This window comes from Coregonus lavaretus (assembly GCF_964263955.1).
Source record: "Coregonus lavaretus genome assembly, chromosome: 8".
NCBI lineage: Eukaryota > Metazoa > Chordata > Actinopteri > Salmoniformes > Salmonidae > Coregonus > Coregonus lavaretus.
Window position 1 is genome coordinate 44,955,820 of NC_139995.1, and position 21,829 is coordinate 44,977,648.

General features: G+C 43.6%; 1 protein-coding gene and 1 long non-coding RNA gene across 3 annotated transcripts in view; one reads left to right on the top strand and one right to left on the bottom strand.

The window, feature by feature from the left end:
• Positions 1-289: 289 nt before the first annotated feature.
• Positions 290-21,829, top strand: part of LOC311134242 (inter-alpha-trypsin inhibitor heavy chain H3-like) — a 135,311-nt gene continuing 113,771 nt past the window's right edge. For both annotated transcript variants that reach the window (XM_084167863.1, XM_084167862.1), the window contains exons 1-3: positions 290-398; positions 20,762-20,925; positions 21,173-21,277. In XM_084167863.1, coding sequence (XP_084023989.1) covers positions 321-398; positions 20,762-20,925; positions 21,173-21,277 — 347 coding nt within the window. In that variant the 5' untranslated portion in view covers positions 290-320. The remainder of the gene's footprint in view (positions 399-20,761; positions 20,926-21,172; positions 21,278-21,829) is intronic.
• Positions 7,058-10,363, bottom strand: LOC311134261. The gene is made up of 2 exons (XR_014613666.1): positions 7,922-10,363; positions 7,058-7,386 (listed from the first exon to the last, which is right to left on the bottom strand). It is a non-coding gene; the product is annotated as an uncharacterized lncRNA (long non-coding RNA).

The window sequence follows — 21,829 nt, forward strand, 5'->3', positions numbered from 1 at the left end:
GATTTCCCAGTGATGTCCCAGCTAACAATTCTAGGGAGAGAGAACGTTTTTGTAATGTTGCTTGTATGTGATGTGATCACCAGAAAGAATGCAAGAAAATTGAGTCTGGTTTAGGGGTGTAATGTTTAGTGGATTACATTTCCACTCCCACCTCTTAAGATGTTACTGCTACATTTAAACATACAGTAATTACGCCATAGTCAGGAAGTGGTGAATGATTGACTGACTATTGTGTACTCTCTGTGTGCTGGCCAATAGCATCCAGTGTTCTTCTTTAAAAGGCTGTGTGTGTTTTGTGGGGCTTCATTTCTGCCGAGGCGATGATGGAGGGAGTCGCAGCGCGAGTCGGCCTCCTTGGACTGCTTCTGGCCTGTGTTACCACGGCACCGACCAATAAGGTAGGGTCACGTACAAGTCACGAGGGGAGGGCACTCCGTCAGGGATTATATTTTGTTGATCAGCCTACATGTGATTGTGACTGCGTGTTCTTATGTGGTTACATCAGTTCAGATGTGTCTTTTGACCACAGTTTTGGGTGCGCAGAGAGCACAAAATATAAATATTCAAGATCACCTCATATTTTATGGGTTAGATTGAGCTATACTGTGTTAGACTGAGACAAGTGTCGTAAAATTGTTGTGAAAATTACCACCAGGGACACCTGAAGACAATATTAAATGAATCATTCTTTATTATCGGCAAGCAGGAGAGGTTCCAACAAACGTAATGCATCATAGTACACGTTGGTCGGGAGCTCCACCGGGGCAGTCCCATTAGTTATCTTATGCACTGCTTACAAGTGGTGGAAAAAGTACCCAATTGTCATACTTGAGTAAAAGTAAAGGTACCTTAATAGAAAATCACTCAGGTAAAAGTGTAAGTCCCCAAGTAAAATACTACTTGAGTAAGAATCTAAAAGTATTTGGTTTTAAATATACTTACAGTGAGGGAAAAAAGTATTTGATCCCCTGCTGATTTTGTACGTTTGCCCACTGACAAAGAAATGATCAGTCTATAATTTTAATGGTAGGTTTATTTGAACAGTGAGAGACAGAATAACAACAAAAAAATCAAGAGAAACGCATGTCAAAAATTTTATAAATTGATTTGCATTTTTATGAGGGAAATAAGTATTTGACAGCCTCTCAATCAGAAAGATTTCTGGCTCCCAGGTGTCTTTTATACAGGTAACGAGATTAGGAGCACACTCTTAAAGGGAGTGCTCCTAATCTCAGCTTGTTACCTGTATAAAAGACACCTGTCCACAGAAGCAATCAATCAATCAGATTCCAAACTCTCCACCATGGCCAAGACCAAAGAGCTCTTCAAGGATGTCAGGGACAAGATTGTAGACCTACACAAGGCTGGAATGGGCTACAAGACCATCGCCAAGCAGCTTGGTTAGTAGGCCTGGGGCTCCATGCAAGATCTCACCTCGTGGAGTTGCAATGATCATGAGAACGGTGAGGAATCAGCCTAGAACTACACGGGAGGATCTTGTCAATGATTTCAAGGCAGCTGGGACCATAGTCACCAAGAAAACAATTGGTAACACACTACGCTGTGAAGGACTGAAATCCTGCAGCGCCCGCAAGGTCCCCCTGCTCAAGAAAGCACATATACAGGCCCGTCTGAAGTTTGCCAATGAACATCTGAATGATTCAGAGGAGAACTGGGTGGAAGTGTTGTGGTCAGATGAGACCAAAATCGAGGTCTTTGGCATCAACTCAACTCGCCGTCTTTGGAGGAGGAGGAATGCTGCCTATGACCCCAAGAACACCATCCCCACCGTCAAACATGGAGGTGGAAACATTATGCTTTGGGGGTGTTTTTCTGCTAAGGTGACAGGACAACTTCACCGCATCAAAGGGACGATGGACAGGGCCATGTACTGTCAAAGCTTGGGTGAGAACCTCCTTCCCTCAGCCAGGGCATTGAAAATGGGTTGTGGATGGGTATTCCAGCATGACAATAAACCAAAACACACGGCCAAGGCAACAAAGGAGTGGCTCAAGAAGAAGCACATTAAGGTCCTGGAGTGGCCTAGCCAGTCATGTTTTGCAGAGGGGTCAAATACTTATTTCCCTCATTAAAATGCAAATCAATTTATAACATTTTTGACATGCGTTTTTCTGGATTTTGTTGTTGTTATTCTGTCTCTCACTGTTCAAATAAACCTACAATTAAAATTATAGACTGATCATGTCTTTGTCAGTAGGCAAACTTACAAAATCAGCAGGGGATCAAATGCTTTTTTCCGTCACTGTAAGTATCAAAGTACATGTAATTGCTAAAATAGACAGCACCATTTTCTTTTTTTAAATTTATGGATAGCCAGGGGCACACTCCAACACTCAGACATTCTTTACAAACAAAGCATTTGTGTTTAGTGAGTCCGCCAGGTCAGAGGCAGCAGAGATAACCAGGGATGTTCTCTTGATAAGTGTGTGAATTGGACCATTTTCCTGTCATGCTAAGCATTCAAAATGTAAGGAGAACTTTTGGGTAACAGGGAAAATGTATGGAGTAAAAAATACATTATGTTCTTTAGGAATGTAGTGAAGTAAAAGTAAAAGTAGTCAAAAATATAAATAGTAAAGTACAGATACCCCAAAAAACTACTTAAGTAGTACTTTAAAGTGTTTTTACTTAAGTACTTTACACCACTGCTGCTTACACAGACAATTTATATTTGCATGATTTAGCTTATTCATTATTCATAATGAATTCATCATTAAAGTTTGGTTCATGCATGTGACCGACCAATACCTCACAAGGCTTCTTCTCTCCAAGCTGAGACCTTGAAACTGAGACACCCCTTTCGGTTCTCAAAACAATGTTCTGGGAGTACTGCCAAATTCCTTATACTGATAGTGAGGATTCCTCCCAGCATGATCAAGCAGTCACTTGCATGAACCCAGTCGAATTGGTTATTAGAAAAGCACAAACATAAAATGTTCCTTCACATTCCCTCCTCTTATCACTCTGTGATAATTAGTGTAACATTTTAAGGTAAGCATTAGATTATAGCTTCTATCAAAAGGAGGTTCTATACTTCTATTAATGTAAGCAAAATCAACACATAAAATCAGACACTTCATCCTTTCAAACCCTTCACTCTGGGTTGTAAAATCCAAAATACACACAAGGGATCTGTATACTTGTTTCCATAGTTCTTACCTATAAAACTATTGAAGTAGCATGTTTTAATTTAAGGCCTTCGCTTCATACAGGTACACATATGCTTCATTACACAATTTCATTGATGGATTCTGGCAATGACATTTCAGCTGGAGCTTTTGTCGCAAGTGGCATGTTAATGACAGATAGGTATCTCAATGCATTTTTAGTCTTAATTACTATACATTTCGCAGTGTGCAAACCTCCACAATCAAACTCATACGCCAAATAAACAATTTTGGACAAGCCTAAATCAAGTACGGTACGGTTGACCACCCCCCTCCTTCCTGGCGCTTATTCTTCAAGCGTTTCTTCATTTTCTTCTTCAGATAGTGTTTCAGTTCGTCCTCCCAATGGCACATGTTCAAAGTGGATGGCCCTTGATAATAGCCCGATTTCAATATCTGGGGAATAATCTGATTTTCCCAAGTAGACGAATCTCTCACCAGAGCCGCCACCTTCCTTTTATGGTCCATTATGACTTGTCCATTTTCCCACCAGTACACCAGTAGCATGAAAGAAGTTTGGATGGGCTCTCTCTCCATGCTCACTCCACGTGGACTCATGTCGCACTCCTGAGAGAAAAGGCATGCGAGAAAAGGCAGTTGATAGCTTCGACTGGATGCTGTGTACAGGTTGCTGTCTCGGACTCAGGTAGAAGTGGTGAAGGACAGGGCTATAGTGAACGCCATTGTCGCCATTACTTCAGCAGGTTAGAAGGGGTGAGGCTCACACTGTCCTTGGTCGAATTATCCCTTCCATGCATCTAGATACCATCTGTGGTCACCTTCGCCATAACCTCGAGAGAGGACATTTCTGAATCAGGAAATCCAGACAAACTATTCACTGTATGACAAATTATGACATCTACAAATATTCTTAATACAAATGTCTAAGACAAATGTCAAAGAGAATAACAACACACAGTTAAAACCATTTTTGCAAATTGGCTTATACTCCCCTATCATCTTGGCGATCTCACCGCATAGTTACAGGGTCAGGGAGTTAGAGGGCTAATCCTTAGGGGGAAATCCCGACCATCCAGCAGACCCAATCTGGTGAGATTTGTATTGAAGCAAGACAAAAACAAAACAAACAAAACAACACCAACAATACACGCAAAACAAACAAACATACAAACAAAACATTCACTTCTTCCCTTTTGACACTCACATCGTGATTCATGCATCCCAAAATAAAAACAACACTGCCGGTTAAATCAAAATAACAAATACAATTAGAATTACAAGCCTTGATAACTCCATCTTAAAATAATTGTATCCCATAAGGTAATTCAAGGAATGATAAAATAGACTAGAGACAAGTTTCCCTCATTCAGGGGCAGCGCTCTCTCTCTCTCCTTCTCGTGGTCCAAATCACACATTGTACTATTGATAAATTATAAACTTCTTCCTAATTATCAGTGTTTACATATTACATTTAAATCTCACCCAATGTCTCTAGCTTTTCTAGTGAGGGTGATCAGGCCTCACCAGAAAGTCAGAACAGAGGTCAGAGGTCATTCAACTCCACTAAGTGAGTGTTTCTTTCCTTTTTCTTTCCCTGTACCTCAGACATTATTTAAAGACATTTCAAACATTGGGTTTGTCAGTACAGGGATCAGGGTACCTTTATACTAACTGTTCTCCCAAGGCACCTGCCTCAAAAAGCATTTCAAAGGGAGAGATATAGAATAATTGGTAAACTCATCAGAAAACTTGGTAGTGGTAGAAAGAAAATAAACATGTACTTAGTTTGCACTATGCTACATCTTAATCAGTCCTAAGAATTCTTAATCTTAATCGAGCTTACTGCATCTTGGGCAGGAAGTCTTGATAAAATCATGTGTATACAGAATCATACTTCAGACACATCAGATGATACAGTGTCCTGTTAAGTGGAATAGGCACCTTCTAAAGTAAACAATCCCAAAGTCAATACTTTGTAGAGCCACCTTTTTCAGCAATTACAGCTGCAAGTCTCTTGGGGTATGTCTCTATAAGCTTGACACATCTAGCCACTGGGATTTTTGCCCATTCTTCAAGGCAAAACTGCTCCAGCTCCTTCAAGTTGGATGGGTTCTGCTTGTGTATAGCAAACTTTAAGTCATACCACAGATTTTCAATTGGATTGAGGTCTGGGCTTTGACTAGGCCATTCCAAGACATTTAAATGTTTCCTTAACCTCCTGAGAACCAAGGAAAATATTGTTTTTCCTAATCATATTTTTTGTGATTCAATAACTGTTTAGGGTTAAAAAAAGCATCCTACAATTTCCACATTTTAATTTAATTTTTTTATTTTACAGCATGTCCACTGTAGTGGACAACAGGATCATTTGAGTACGAAAAGAGACACATTTGGTAGATACAAATTTTTACAGAGTTCTTACAGATTACAGAGTTTTTATGAACTAAGAATACATACATTTTGGGCTGTAGATTGATTATTATCCAAGAATACAGACATTTTGATTATACAATACACATTAATCATTCTTGAATCCTTTTCCTTACATTTCGCAAGGATAGCTTTACTATTAAAGCTTAACACTTTGTTATGTCCATATCCTTTGATTGGTCCCCTTGAATCCTTTCAGTGTTATTTGAACAATGAACATATAACTAATGTGTAACAGATTTATTTTGGATTTTTTCCTTCTGTCAAACTGAATCCAATCTAGCTTTTTCCTTCACTCTTCATTTTGTTCTTAGTATTTTCTTTGTTAGTGGTGAAAGTCCTGGAAGCAATTTCTCTTTTTGGTAATGCAGAGGAACATCTTGCATTTGGTACATCTCATGTACGTCTTGCTCTTGCAGCCCTTATTTCTGCATCTTTCTGCATGCTTGGTATCCATCATCTCAGGCATGTGCATGGCTCCTAGTCTGCGCACAGATGGCTCTGGTTGTGGGATCCTCATTTTAGATGGTGGCTCATACTCATCCTCACTCTCTTCACAGCTGTTTTCCAGTTCCGGACTCTCCAACAGCTCCTCAGCTAGGAGTAGTTTGAAGTCCAGGTACTGATGTGTGTTCTTGGATGGTCTGTGCAGAGCTTTGCTGTCAGACTGGTATTGTATCCAGGAGTTGGTGATGGCAACATCAAAGAAGTGACTGATCACGCGCGATGTCCACTTCTTGGTCCTGCTTGACATACGATAGAAGCTAAGCATGCGATCACAAAGATCTACGCCACCCATGTTATCATTATACTGCTTAATTACTGCTGGTCTTTTAACCTGGACCAGGTGCTTTTCTTTCTGGGACCATCTGGTACAGATGTCTTCTGGGTCTTTCCCATGTACAGTGGATGCCATGAGCACTGGTTTGTTGTCGAACCATTTTGTGATGGCCAGCTCAGGACTCTTTCTGGCCACTGACACTGATGTTCCTCTCCCCTCTTTTTTCAACTGTTTGTCTACTGGCAGCTGGCACAGCTTTGGGACACGGTTCTTCATTATAGTTCCAGTTGCAGGAAGGCCCTTTGCCAGCAATGCATCCAATAGATCTATGGTTGTGAAGTACCTGTCAAAGAATATGTGGCTTCCTGTTGGAACAGATTCAACCATGCGTAGAACTGCTGCAGCTCCAACTCCTAACCTTTGGACTGTAAAGGTATTCTTCCCTTGGTGGACTTCAAAATCAAGCATCAGACCATTTGGGGATGCAAGGACAAAGACCTTTAGGCCAGTAGGGTTTGGCTTGCCGGGAACATATTGCCTGACTGGACAACGGCCTGTGAATGGGATGATTTGCTCATCAATGCAGACCCTTTCTGGCTTTGCAAGGCTGAGACAGCCTTGGCGCACACGATCGAGTATTGGCCTGACTTTCCAAATAATATCTGCCTTCTTTGTTTCCTCTGTTACAGCCAGGTCATTGACAATCTTGAGGGAATTTCTTATCCTGAAGAATCTATCCCTAGTCATTTTGCTACTTATGACTGGCACTTTAGTTTTGTTGGCCCAAAACATTTTAATTCTGGGATAGCCAAGGCAGGCCATGTGGACTGAAATGCCCAAGAAGATTTTTATTTCTTGTGGCGTGGTGTTCATGCACACTCCTTTGATTTGCAGCTCTCTTTGATTTGTGTATGTTCAAAGACCTTGTTGTCAATGTACTGTGAAAAGTATTCAATTGGACTCCAGTCTGCACGTGTTGTAGGGTCATCTTGACACACAGGAAGCCCAGGTAACACAGGTGCAAATCTGATATGAAGGAAAAAAGAATAATAAATGATAAGTAATAACAGTTTAAATACTCAATGCAGCTGAATTTAAAATTGTGGAACTGCATCAAACATACATGTTACTCCTGGCCCACAGAGGGCGACGAGTTTCCTGTTCATCCCTGTCTGTATCTGTGTCTGTGTCTGCATCTGTCCCTTCAACTGAGCCTTCTGCATTGTCTTCCTCTTCTTCATCACCGTTTTGTATCACTGGTTGAAACTTATCCTCATCTCTCTCATCATCTGACAAAAGCCAAATCTGAATCTCCCTCGACTATTCGGTAAAGAATTCTTTCTGCTTCAGTTCTGTTTCCTACGACAATGTGGAGTCATTATTTACATGAAGATAGTCCTGATGTCCACTATAATTGACATTCATAAAATGGCAAATCTTTCAAAAGATACATAATTTAGTTGCTATCAGAACTAAATATATGATTCCTAACACCTTCATGAACAAGAAAATATATGATTATCATAGTAACAAAACCATAGACAAACAATATTTGACTTACCTCTCATCTTTCCATAAAATGTGCTTGTTCCTATGCCGTCCATTTTGAAAGGAAAGATAGAGGCGGTTCCCGGCCTCCCAGCCAATCAAATGACATATCACTGAAAAGCCCAGGATGTCCTCTGTACAGTACATCAGGAATTAAGAGACTTGCACAAAAGATTCCAAGAAGAGGGATGAAACTCAAATGTCCACTACAGTGGACATAAGTCAATGGGCTGGGTCTCAGGATTAAACCACTCAAGTGTTGCTTTAGCAGTATGCTTAGGGTCATTGTCCTGCTGGAAGGTGAACCCCCGTCCCAGTCTCAAATCTCTGGAAGACTGTATTAAGCGCCATCCATCATTTCTTCAATTCTGACCAATTTCCCAGTCCCTGCTGATGAAAAACATGCCCACAGCATGATGCTGCCACCACCATCCTTCACTGTGGGGATGGTGTTCTCGGGGTGATGAGAGGTGTAGGGTTTGCGCCAGACATAGCATTTTCCTTGATGGCCAAAAAGCAAAATGTTTGTCTCATCTGACCAGAGTACCTTCTTCCATATGTTTTGGGAGTCTCCTGTAAGGGTTGGTGTTTGGGGAGTCTCCCACATGCCTTTTGGTGAACACCAAACGTGTTTGCTTATTTTTTTTCTTTAAGCAATGTCTTTTTTCTGGCCACTCTTCCGTAAAGCCCAGATCTGTGGAGTGTACGGCTTAAAGTGGTCCAGGTTGTAATGCAACAATATAGGAAAAACGCCAAGGGGGATGAATACTTTTGCAAGGTACTGTATACCCGATACACACAAATCTAGGTAAGGAATGGAATTAAGAATATTTACATATATGGACGAGCAATGACAGCAAGTCCGGGCTCTGGCTGGGCCACTCAAGGACGTTCAGAGACTTGTCTCGAAGCCACTCCTGCGTTGTCTTGGCTGTGTGCTTAGGGTCATTGTCCTATTGGAAGGTGAACCTTCACCCCAGTCTGAGGTCCTGAGTGCTCTGGAGAAGGTTTTCATCAAGGATCTCTCTGTACTTTGCTCCGTTCATATTTGCCTCGTTCCTGACAAGTCTCCCAGCCCCTGCAGCTGAAAAACATCCCCACAGCATGATGCTGCCACCACCATGCTTCACCGTAGGGATGGTGACAGGTTTTCTCCAGACGTGTCGCTTGGCATTCAAGCCAAACAGTTCAATCTTGGTTTCATCAGACCAGATAATCTTGTTTCTCATGGTCTGAGAGTCTTTAGGTGCCTTTTGGCAAACTCCAAGCGGGCTGTCATGTGCCTTTTACTGAGGAGTGACTTCCGTCTGGCCGCTCTACCATAACAGCCGGATTGTTGGAGTGCTGCAGAGATGGTTGTCCTTCTGGAAGGTTCTCCCATCTCCACAGAGGAACTCTAGAACTCTGTCAGAGTGAACATCTGGTTCTTGGTCACCTCTGACCAAGGCCCTTCTACCCCATTGCTCAATTTTGCCAGCGGCCAGCTCTAGGAAGAGTCTTGGTGGTTCCAAACTTCTTCCATTTAAGAATGATGGAGGCCACTGTGTTCTTGGGGACCTTCAATGCTGCAGAAATGTTTTGGTACCCTTTCCCAGATCTGTGCCTCGACACAATCCTGTCTCGGAGCACTACGGACAATTCCTTTGACCTCATGGCTTGCTTTTGCTCTGACATGCACCATCAACTGTGGGACCTTATATAGACAGGTGTGTTCCTTTCCAAATCATGTCCAATCAATTGAATTTACCACAGGTGGACTCCAATCAAGTTGTAGAAACATCTCAAGGATGATCAATGGAAACAGGATGCACCTGAGCTCAATGTTGAGTCTCATAGCAAATGGTCTGAATACTTATGTAAATAAGGTATTTCTGTTTTTTGTTTTTAATACATTTGCAAAATATTACAAAAACCTGTTTTTGCTTCGTCATTATGGAAATTGAGGAAATTTTTATTTTTAATCCATTTTAGAATAAGGCTGTAATATAACAAAATGTGGAAAAAGTCAAGTGGTCTGAATATTTCACGAAGGCACTGTATGCCCTGTACTGACTGTCCCTGTGACATCAACTAGTCAAAATGTGAAACCTGTTGTTTAACAAATCTGCTTGGTCCTTCAAAAAGTTGGTGCCTGCTTATCAGCCCAATAGTTGGTACTAAAAACATTTACTTGGATCTACTTCAATTTTGGACACAGTTCCATGTAATGGAAACAGATGGTTGTTTTAGATGACATTACCTTCTTATTTAAATCAATGGTGTTACCCAAACTATAGAATTGTGTAATAATAATTGGATATTGTCAAAAACCTTGTTTTTCAATTATTCATACCTCTGTCCCAAATGTCCCACTATGTCCCTTACAGCCTGTTTGAGTTCAGTGAGTACCAAATATTTTCACTGGCAGCTTATCTACAGTGGGGGAAAAAGTATTTAGTCAGCCACCAATTGTGCAAGTTCTCCCACTTAAAAAGATGAGAGAGGCCTGTAATTTTCATCATAGGTACACGTCAACTATGACAGACAAATTGAGAATTTCTTTTCCAGAAAATCACATTGTAGGATTTTTAATGAATTTATTTGCAAATTATGGTGGAAAATACGTTTTTGGTCACCTACAAACAAGCAAGATTTCTGGCTCTCACAGACCTGTAACTTCTTCTTCAAGAGGCTCCTCTGTCCTCCACTCGTTACCTGTATTAATGGCACCTGTTTGAACTTGTTATCAGTATAAAAGACACCTGTCCACAACCTCAAACAGTCACACTCCAAACTCCACTATGGCCAAGACCAAAGAGCTGTCAAAGGACACCAGAAACAAAATTGTAGACCTGCACCAGGCTGGGAAGACTGAATCTGCAATAGGTAAGCAGCTTGGTTTGAAGAAATCAACTGTGGGAGCAATTATTAGGAAATGGAAGACATACAAGACCACTGATAATCTCCCTCGATCTGGGGCTCCACGCAAGATCTCACCCCGTGGGGTCAAAATGATCACAAGAACGGTGAGCAAAAATCCCAGAACCACACGGGGGGACCTAGTGAATGACCTGCAGAGAGCTGGGACCAAAGTAACAAAGCCTACCATCAGTAACACACTACGCCGCCAGGGACTCAAATCCTGCAGTGCCAGACGTGTCCCCCTGCTTAAGCCAGTACATGTCCAGGCCCGTCTGAAGTTTGCTAGAGTGCATTTGGATGATCCAGAAGAGGATTGGGAGAATGTCATATGGTCAGATGAAACCAAAATTTTTGGTAAAAACTAAACTCGTCGTGTTTGGAGGACAAAGAATGCTGAGTTGCATCCAAAGAACACCATACCTACTGTGAAGCATGGGGGTGGAAACATCATGCTTTGGGGCTGTTTTTCTGCAAAGGGACCAGGACGACTGATCCGTGTAAAGGAAAGAATGAATGGGGCCATGTATTGTGAGATTTTGAGTGAAAACCTCCTTCCATCAGCAAGGGCATTGAAGATGAAACGTGGCTGGGTCTTTCAGCATGACAATGAACCCAAACACACCGCCCGGGCAACGAAGGAGTGGCTTCGTAAGAAGCATTTCAAGGTCCTGGAGTGGCCTAGCCAGTCTCCAGATCTCAACCCCATAGAAAATCTTTGGAGGGAGTTGAAAGTCCATGTTGCCCAGCGACAGCCCCAAAACATCACTGCTCTAGAGGAGATCTGCATGGAGGAATGGGCCAAAATACCAGCAATAGTGTGTGAAAACCTTGTGAAGACTTACAGAAAACGTTTGACCTGTGTCATTGCCAACAAAGGGTATATAACAAATTATTGAGAAACTTTTGTTATTGACCAATTACTTATTTTCCACCATAATTTGCAAATAAATTCATTAAAAATCCTACAATGTGATTTTCTGGATTTTTTTTCTCAATTTGTCTGTCATAGTTGATGTGTACCTATGATGAAAATTACAGGCCTCTCTCATCTTTTTAAGTGGGAGAACTTGCACAATTGGTGTCTGGCTAAATACTTTTTTCCCCCACTGTATTTGTCCACAGGAAGCTTATCTCTAACCCAAACACCAAATGGCATCTTCTAATTTAGTCAGTCCCAAGGCTCAATCCCTCTGTTTGTCATGCGACCTTGTATTTAAACATTTATTTATTCAAATTACAAAGACATTGCATTATTAGTGCTATCTGAAAGCTACTAATGTTACCATTCACTTTGTTACTTTCACAAGTCTCCAAATCTGTTTCCTTTAACTAGGACTCTTTCTTCCCAATAGGACGACCCTCTCAATCACTACTGCTAATACACACGGATCACTCTCAAACAATGTTCTGCTTATACCCCTATTGTAAGGTTTCAAAACAAAACAAAACAAACATGATAACTTTCTCCTTATTGGAAAGCACTGTTTTCATTTTAGTCTACCCTAACATTGTTACTCTATATATTTATTACCAATTTCTGTTGGATATTTACTTTCTGCTTCACACTTTTTAAATGTCTATTATTTTAAGATTTATATAATACTTTCACTATAACTGGGCTGGCACTGTAGATGGAGTGCTCTGTCCATACTAAGTCTGGAACCTGAGACAGGATAGACTGCGAAACAGAGCCAGTTTCCGACTCCGTCTCGGGGAGTGGTTCAATTTTGCCTACTCACGAATCGGTTTAGAACTTCATCATTGGGATTTTCAACGAAAATTCAATCGGGAGTACAATAAATTGCAGCTTTAAGTTTAGTTAACAAGTCTCTACTTGTTCAACATTCATTGGTTTTATTTAACAGGGCATGGGTATTGTTTCTAAATGTATTACCGGGGTGGAGGAAATCTCATAAGCGTTTATAGTTTTATTGGTTGGGGGTAAGTCAAGTCCCGTACCTTTACCTGTCACGCCCTGGCTCTGGGGACTCTTGTATGTTGAGCCAGGGTGTTAGTTTCTTTGTGTAGTGTCCATGTTTCGTTTTCTATGTTCTGTTCTAGGTTATGTGTTTCTATGTTGGCCGGGGTGGTTCTCAATCAGAGGCAACGAGAATCAGCTGTTGCTTGTTGTCTCTGATTGGGAACCATACTTAGGCAGCCTTTTGTGCACTTGTGATTCGTGGGATCTTGTTCCGTGTAGGTTTGTTTGCTACCGAGGACTTCACGTATCGTTTTGTTGTTTTGTTGTGTTATTGTTGCTAAGTACTCTATTAAAGAAGATGTACGCATATCACGCTGCGCCTTGGTCCACTCATTATGACGATCATGACAGAAGATCCCACCAAAACAGGACCAAGCAGCGTGTCCAGGAGCAGACAGCCTGGACTTCGGAGGAGATCTTGGACGGGCAGGGGTCCTAAACTTGGGAGGAAATCCAGGCTGGAATGGATCGCCGTCCGTGGGAGGAGACGGTGGAGGCGCGCCATAGAGAGGAGCAGCGGCGCCAACCGGGCCGACGTCGGACACGCAAGAGGCAACCCCAATAATTTTTTTGGGGGGGGCACACGGCATGGACGACGGGGCTGCTGAAGGCAGCTACGGGGCGAGTTTGGGGATTAGGAGAGGAGGCCACCGGGTTTGGGGGGCTGGAAGGGAGGTTGGCGGAGCCTAGAGGTAGAGCAGAGCCAACTCCCCGGACTCAGGCTAGGCAGCGTGAGACTGGGCAGGTTCCGAGGTATGCGGAGCTGCGTACTGTGCCGCGAGTGGTCCGGCACAGTCCGGTACGTCCTGTGCGAGCACCACGCACGTGTCGTGCTAAGGTGGGCATGCAGCCAGGATGGAGTGTGCCGGCTCAACGCTCGTGGCCTCCAGTACCCCTCCTCGGTCCCGGATATCCTGCGCCAGTGTCACGTGCTGTAGTGCCAGTACGAGTACACAGCCCTGTACGTCCTGTGCTGATGCCTCACACAGAGTGTGTAAAAATAAGCATTCAGCCAGGACGGGTTGTGTCAGCTCTTCGCTCCAGACCTCCAGTCCGTCTCCACAGCCTGGTCCGGCCTGTTCCTGTTCCCCGCACCAAGCCTGTGGTGCGCGTCGCCACCCCGGTCCGGCCTGTTCCTGCCCCTCGCACCAAGCCTGTGGTGCGCGTCGCCAGCCCGGTCCGGCCTGTTCCTGCCCCTCGCACCAAGCCTGTGGTGCGCGTCGCCAGCCCGGTCCGGCCTGTTCCTGCCCCTCGCACCAAGCCTGTGGTGCGCGTCACCAGCCCGGCCCGGCCTGTTCCTGCTCCCCGCACCAAGCCTGTGGTGCGCGTCGCCAGCCCGGCCCGGCCTGTTCCTGCTCCCCGCACCAAGCCTGTGGTGCGCGTCGCCAGCCCGGCCCGGCCCGTTCCTGCTCCCCGCACCAAGCCAATGGTGCGCGTCGCCAGCCCGGCCTGTTCCTGCTCCCCGCACCAAGCCAGTGGTGCGCTTAGCCAGCCCGGTCCGGCTCGTTCCTGCTCCCCGCACCAAGCCTGTGATGCGTGTCGCCAGCCTGGCCCGGCCTGTTCCTGCCCCTCGCACCAAGCCGTTGGTGAGCGTCGTCAGCCCGGCCCGGCCTGTTCCTGCTCCCCGCACCAAGCCAGTGGTGCGCTTAGCCAGCCCGGTCCGGCCCGTTCCTGCTCCCCGCACCAAGCCTGTGATGCGCGTCGCCAGCCTGGCCCGGCCTGTTCCTGCCCCTCGCACCAAGCCGTTGGTGAGCGTCGTCAGCCCGGCTCGGCCTGTTCCTGCTCCCCGCACCAAGCCTGTGGTGCGCGTCGCCAGCCCGGTCCGGCCTGTTCCTGCTCCCCGCACCAAGCCTGTGGTGCGCGTCGCCAGCCCGGTCCGGCCCGTCCCTGCTCCCCGCACCAAGCCTGTGGTGCGCGTCGCCAGCCCGGTCCGGCCTGTTCCTGCTCCCCGCACCAAGCCTGTGGTGCGCGTCGCCAGTCCGGCACAGCCCGTGCCTGCTTCACCGGTGCCTGGTCAGGTACCGGTCAGCTGCTCCACACCGGAGACTAAGCAATCCGCTCCACCGATGTCCAGTCCAGCTCCAGCCAGCGGGGCCAGACCAGACCAGGAGCGCTATGGGGGAGTTGTTAGAGGGTGGTGGTCACGCCCGGAGCCGGATCCGCCTCCGAGGTGGAATGCCCACCCGGCCCCTCCCCTGTTGGGTTTATGTTGGCGCGGTCGCAGTCCGCGCCTTTGGGGCGGGGGTACTGTCACGCCCTGGCTCTGGGGACTCTTGTATGTTGAGCCAGGGTGTTAGTTTCTTTGTGTAGTGTCCATGTTTCGTTTTCTATGTTCTGTTCTAGGTTATGTGTTTCTATGTTGGCCGGGGTGTTTCTCAATCAGAGGCAACGAGAATCAGCTGTTGCTTGTTGTCTCTGATTGGGAACCATACTTAGGCAGCCTTTTGTGCACTTGTGATTCGTGGGATCTTGTTCCGTGTAGGTTTGTTTGTTACCGAGGACTTCACGTATCGTTTTGTTGTGTTATTGTTGCTAAGTACTCTATTAAAGAAGATGTACGCATATCACACTGCGCCTTGGTCCACTCATTATGACAATCATGACATTACCAAAAGTGGATATGCGCCAATCTTTGTCTGAGACTTTATTTCCCAGACCCTATAGACAGTCATACAATGGTTAAACCTTATCTTTATCAAATGATCCATAAAGGGACCACCCTGAACTCTGAATACTTTTTTACACCACTTACGTATGTCTGCGTGTGGGTGTGTAAGTTGTATATTATAAAAAAAAATGCATTGTTACTTTATCAAATCTCTAGTAACCCATTATACTCTTCTTCACAAATTCCTCCTTTACACTAGTGTTCTATTCATACAGGTGTTTAAATATTTACACTAGTGTTCTATTTAACAGCATAATTGGGAATAGTACTCTCTCCTTTCATATCTGGACATACAGAATCCCTATATAACGTTATAAATCAACTTAGGTATTTACATCCACACCACCAGCAACAATCACAGCGCAGCCAGCCCAAGAGGTACACATATCATGTTCTCGAAGAAATCTCAGTGTCCGGGGGCGTCAATGAACAGCCCTTACCCGTCTCAGCTGTTACCCTCTCAAACTTTTCAATGGCTTCTCCTGTCAGTGCTCACTACCTGTAGATTGACAGGCGGTGGTGGACATAACCCCTTGATAACGTTATAGATCGAAAAACTCAGCTCACACAGAACTGGAAAACTCAGCTCACACAGAACTGGTTGAGGTATTCATTCAGACACGCACCTCTTTCACAACGGGGCTAGTCCCCTGACAGCTCTCATTCACTCAGTACTTAATAGTAATAATATATCTTAATATCTAAAATTAAATCCTCTTACTATCCAAATTTCAACTCTCTTATTGTACACATTTCAATCAGCTTAATATCCAACTTTCAACCCTCTTATTATCACACATTTAAATCCTTTGTTGAACTCAGCTTACCATTTATTATCCAAATGTCAATCTCTTAACACTAATAATTTGTCTTATTATCCAAATTTCAATCAGCTTAATATCAAAATGTCAAACCTTTTATTATCCAAATTTCAATCAGCTTAATATCAAATTTTCAATCCTTCTATTATCCAAATTTCAATCAGCTTAATATCACATTTTCAAATCCTTCTATTATCCAAATTTCAATCAGCTTAACACGTCCTTTCCACACTCACACAAATCTCACATCCACTCCTATAATCCAAATTTCAATTATCTTATTATCCAAATTTCCTTTCCACGCCCACACAACTCTCACATCCACATTCACTTAGTACTATTCCCAAACACATTCAGTAATCTCCCTTATTACTCCATGTGCATCTTCAGCGATTCTCTTATCGTTACTTCCTATGCACCATATGTATCTTCAAAGGTTCTCTTGCCGCAACTTCCTATACATATAAAATAACACCTCTTGCTATTATCAGTGGATGCAGACTATGTAGACCAGGGGTGTCAAACTCATTTTAGCTCAGGGGCCACATGGAGGAAAATCTATTCCCAAGTGGGCCGGACCGGAAAAATCATGGTATATATAACTTAAAAACAACAACTTCAGATTGTTTTCTTTGTTTTAATACGATCAACATACAACATAAAGCTGGAGCCTGAGGACAGTGTGTCCAAAATAGTACAAGCACAACATCACTATTAATCATAAAACACGTCAAGTTTATTTGAAAATTCTAAAGAAAAAGAACAAACAAACACACAATGCCTCAGTGATTAACAGAACTGTTTCACAGATCACAGAACTATATCAGGGTGTCATTTCTCAGGCAGAAATGTAGATAAAAATAATGAAATCCTGTTCCCCAAACAAGTGCAAGAACCACAGAGTCAAGAATAGGTTAAATATACAAATAAAATAAAAACAATTAAAAACAATAGCACATCAACATAAAAACATATAAACATAAAGCTGGAGCCTGAGGACAGTGTCCAAAAGCACAACATCACTATTAATCATTAAACACCTAAAGTTATTTGAAAGTTCTGAGGACAAAGAACACACAAACACACAATGCCTCAGTGATTCACAGAAGTATATCACAGATCACAGAACTATATCAGGGTGTCATTTCTCAGGCAGAAATGTAGATAAAAATAATGAAATCCTGTTCCCCAAACAAGTGCAAGAACCACAGAGTCAAGAATAGGTTAAATATACAAATAAAATAAAATCAATTAAAAACAATAGCACATCAACATAAAAACATATAAACATAAATCTGAAAGCGTTGCTCAAACTCCCGTAACAGTCCCGTTATTTTATCTTTGAACCGCTTCATGTCTGCCACATGTTGGGTCGCGCACACATTTTTCAGACAGGGGAAGTGAGCTGCATCACCACCGGCAAATTGCGTCTCCCACAATGACAGCTTCAACTTGAAAGAACGTATGCTGTCATAATACTGCGTGACAACTTTGTTGCGCCCTTGCAGCTGTTTGTTCAAGTTATTCAGGTGCTCTGTAACATCCACCATAAATGCAAGGTCCTGCATCCATTCTACGGAATGAAATTCTAACACTGGTTTGCCCTTTTCTTCCATGAACTGTTCAATTTCTTCTCGTAAATCAAAGAAACGCCTCAGCACAGCACCTCGGCTTAACCATCTTACCTCAGTGTGGTATGGCAGGCCATAGATGTGGTCTTTCTCTCTGAGAAGGCTGTCAAACTGACGAATGATTCAGGCTTCTGGATCGGATGAAATTAACAGTTTGGATGACCACCTTCATGACGTTATCCATCTTTAATGACTTGCAACACAAAGCCTCCTTGTGCAAAATACAGTGAAAAGTCAAAAAATCACGTCCTCCATTTGCAGATTGCACTTTCTCTCTGAACTTTGTCACAACGCCTGCTTTTTTCCCGATCATTGAGGGCGCACCATCTGTAGCCAGGCTGACAGCGCGGGACCAGTCCACTCCGACCCTGTCCAGCGCGCCGACGAGTGCGGTAAAAATATCAGCTGCTGTCGTTGTATCTGTCATCGGCACCAACTCCACGAACTCCTCGGTGACGGTCAATGTGTCATCAACTCCGCGGATGAAAATGGCCAGTTGTGCAACATCTGTAATGTCCGTGCTTTCATCAATTGCAACCGAAAACGCAATAAATGACTTTACTTTTTGCTTCAACTGGCTGTCCAAATCCACTGAAAGATCGGAAATCCTGTCTGCAACTGTGTTTCTTGTCAGGCTGATATTTGCAAAAGCCTGCCGCTTTTCAGGGCACACAATCTCCGCTGCCTTCATCATGCATGTTTTTACAAATTCACCCTCACTAAATGGTTTTGAAGCCACTGCGATTTCATTAGCAATGAGGTAGCTAGCTTTCACTGCAGCGTCACAGATGTCTCGGCTGTGAGTAAACACAGACTGCTGTTTCTTCAGACCCGCCAACAGTTCATTCACCTTCTCTCATCTCCGCTGTCCTTGAATGTTGTCATATTTGTCGGCATGAAGACTCACATAGTGGCGACGAAGGTTATATTCTTTCAGCACTGCAACATGCTCTGAACACACCAAACATACAGCTTTCCCATTCAATTCCGTGAATAAATAGGATTACCATTTTTCTTGGAACACTCTGCGTCCACTTTTCTCTTTTTTGACAGAGACATATTGGGGCAATGAGGGTGCCAAAGCACATAAGGTTAAAAGTAGAAGCCGTAATAAATATCGCGGGCAAAACAAAGTAGCTCATTGGCTGCAGGTGCTTGACCTACTTGCTCTGCCCCGGTATAAACAGTTTGCTTGCTTAACACAATTGCTATTGCGCCACCCAGTGGACGCAATTGGAACAGCAGTTTATTTTATTGAAAAATTGCAGCGCATTTTTATACTTTACCATTTTATTTTATTTTTTTTTATATTTTTTTTTTATCATCTCGCGGGCCGGATTAAATCCGTTTGCGGGCCTGATCCGGCCCGCGGGCCGGACGTTTGACACCCCTGATGTAGACACTTCAAAAAATGCCTGCAGACAGCTGTCAGTTGGGCTTTTCCATGGTACCTTTCCTGCCCTCGTTCTAGCCTTCTCCTAAGACTAGCTCTAGCCTTCTTCTTAAGACTAGTGGTACCTTTTTATGTTTATATTTATTTTTAAACAAATTCATTTAAATTGACTTACTGAAATTCAGTCGCCGTGTCCCTCAATTGTTTGCAGATTATGTGTCTCCTCATGGGCAGCTCGCAGTGAGGGTCTGGTCTGGTCTGGTCCTCGTCATCTTTTGGTCAGACAGGAATTTCCCTCACGCTTCATAAAATTCCCCACAGGTTTTCCTCGCAGACCCTCACTGGAAAGCTCTGCAGGCAGAATCAATAATCTAGTTTGTGACGCCATATTGCCGTGGACATTACCACCAGGGACACCTGAAGTCAATACTAAATGAATCATTCGTTATTATCAGCAAGCTGGAGAGGTTCCAACAAACTTAATGCACCATAGTACACGTTGGTCGGGAGCTACGTCAGGGCAGTCCCGTTAGTTATCTTATATACTGCTTAAACAGACAAGTTATATTTGCATGATTTAGCTTATTCATTATTCATAACTAATTCATCATTAACGTTTGGTTCATGCATGTGACCGACCAATACCTCATGAGGCTTCTTCCCTCCAAGCTGAGGCCTTGAAACTGAGACACCCATTTCGGTTCTCAAAACAATGTTCTGGGCGTACTGCTAAATTGCTTATACTGATAGTGAGGATTCCTCCCAGGCACGATCAATCAGTCACTAGCATGAAACCAGTCGATGGTTATTAGAAATTGGTTATTAGAAAAGCACAAACATTTATAGTCCATAGTTGTCCTGGTTGCTGTTTCCCTAAACCATCCTATCAGCCCCGAACAAACAGAGTGCACCATGTCTCCTAGCTAGACAAACAGCAACATGTTATAATTTCACGTTTGGGGTGAAAGACCGACTGGTCAAAGCTTTTTGCTCCTTTGAGTGTGTGGGCATGAATGATTCTAGAGGGCAGTCAAACAACAAGTAGGTGTAACCAGTCCGAGACCAATCAGGTTTTAGATATACTAGTCTTGAGTTCTACTGGTTATTATGTATTCATAAATGGTGGGATTGCTTGTGTGTACAGTGTGTGTGTGTGTGCACGTGAGTGTGCGCGTGAGTGAGAGAGTGAGTAATCGAGTGAGCGAGTGAGTAAGTGAGAGAGTGAGCGAGTGTGTGTGTGTGTGTGTACAAATGCAGTCTTGTTTTATGTACAAGGCATGCCACAGTATAATGGAGGGATATCAGTGCTAGTTATAAAATGCCACTCTTAAATGCTAAGTTGGGATGCAAAAATGATTAAGGCATCATTAAATGCTAATTTGGAATGGAAATTGATAAATGCAATGCTTAAATGCTAATTGCTAAACAGTGTTGATGGTGTTTCCTGATCCTTTATAGAACAGGGACTGGGACATCTACAGCTTTCACGTCAACTCCACAGTGACCAGTCGCTATGCAACCACTATCATCACCAGCCGGGTGGCCAATCGGATCGACCAGTCACAGGAAATAGAATTCCATGTCAAGATTCCCAAGAATGCGTTCATCAGTCAATTCAAAATGTACAGTATGCCTAAATTAATATTTCACTGTCTAACATGATAGTTTACACACACACATATTACACACATGCTCACGTATAGAGCAAATATCTCCCTCTCTCCCTCTCTCTCTCTCTCTCTCTCTCCCTCTCTCCCTCTAACCCTCTCTCTCTCTCCCTCCCTCTCTCCCTCTCTCTCTCGCTCCCTCTCTCTCTCTCTCTCTCTCTATCTCTCTCTCTCGCTCTCTCTCCCTCTCTCTCTTCCTCAGGACCATTGATGGGCAGACGTATGATGGGGTTGTGAAACAGAAGGAGGAGGCTCAGCAGCAGTACACTCAGGCAGTGTCTCGTGGCCAAAGTGCTGGCATAGTCAGGTGTGTGTGGGTGTGTGTGCAGGGCCGGCCCTAGCCAATAAGCGACATAAGCGGCCACTTGTTTGTGGAACTCAGTCAGGGTCTCAACCTGCTGTTGAGAGTTAGAATAGTATAATACACAAGGTTCAATTTCTAAATTTGGTAGTGCATCAGCAGTTTTCCTCATCAGTCACTTACAGTCACTCAATTAGCCCATGTCAGCAAAAATATTTTAGATTCTTTAGATTGTAAGGTAAGGTAATCTAGCCAGCTATCTAAACCTTGTAGTGGGGCCGGCAGGTAGCCTAGCGGTTAAGAGCGTTGGGCCAATAACCAAAAGGACTAGGTGAAAATTATGTGATGTGCCCTTGAGCAAGGCACTTAAACATAATTCCTCTTGTAAGTCACTCTGGATAAGAGCGTCTGCTGAATGACAAAAAAGTATATAATATATATTTTTTAGGCCTAATCATAATCAAAATACCATCCGGGTACGCAGGGCATGTGTTCAGGAGCCCTGACCTCCAGAGAGCCCCCATTGATTTTGTTAGTCACTCTCACTCAGACATCATA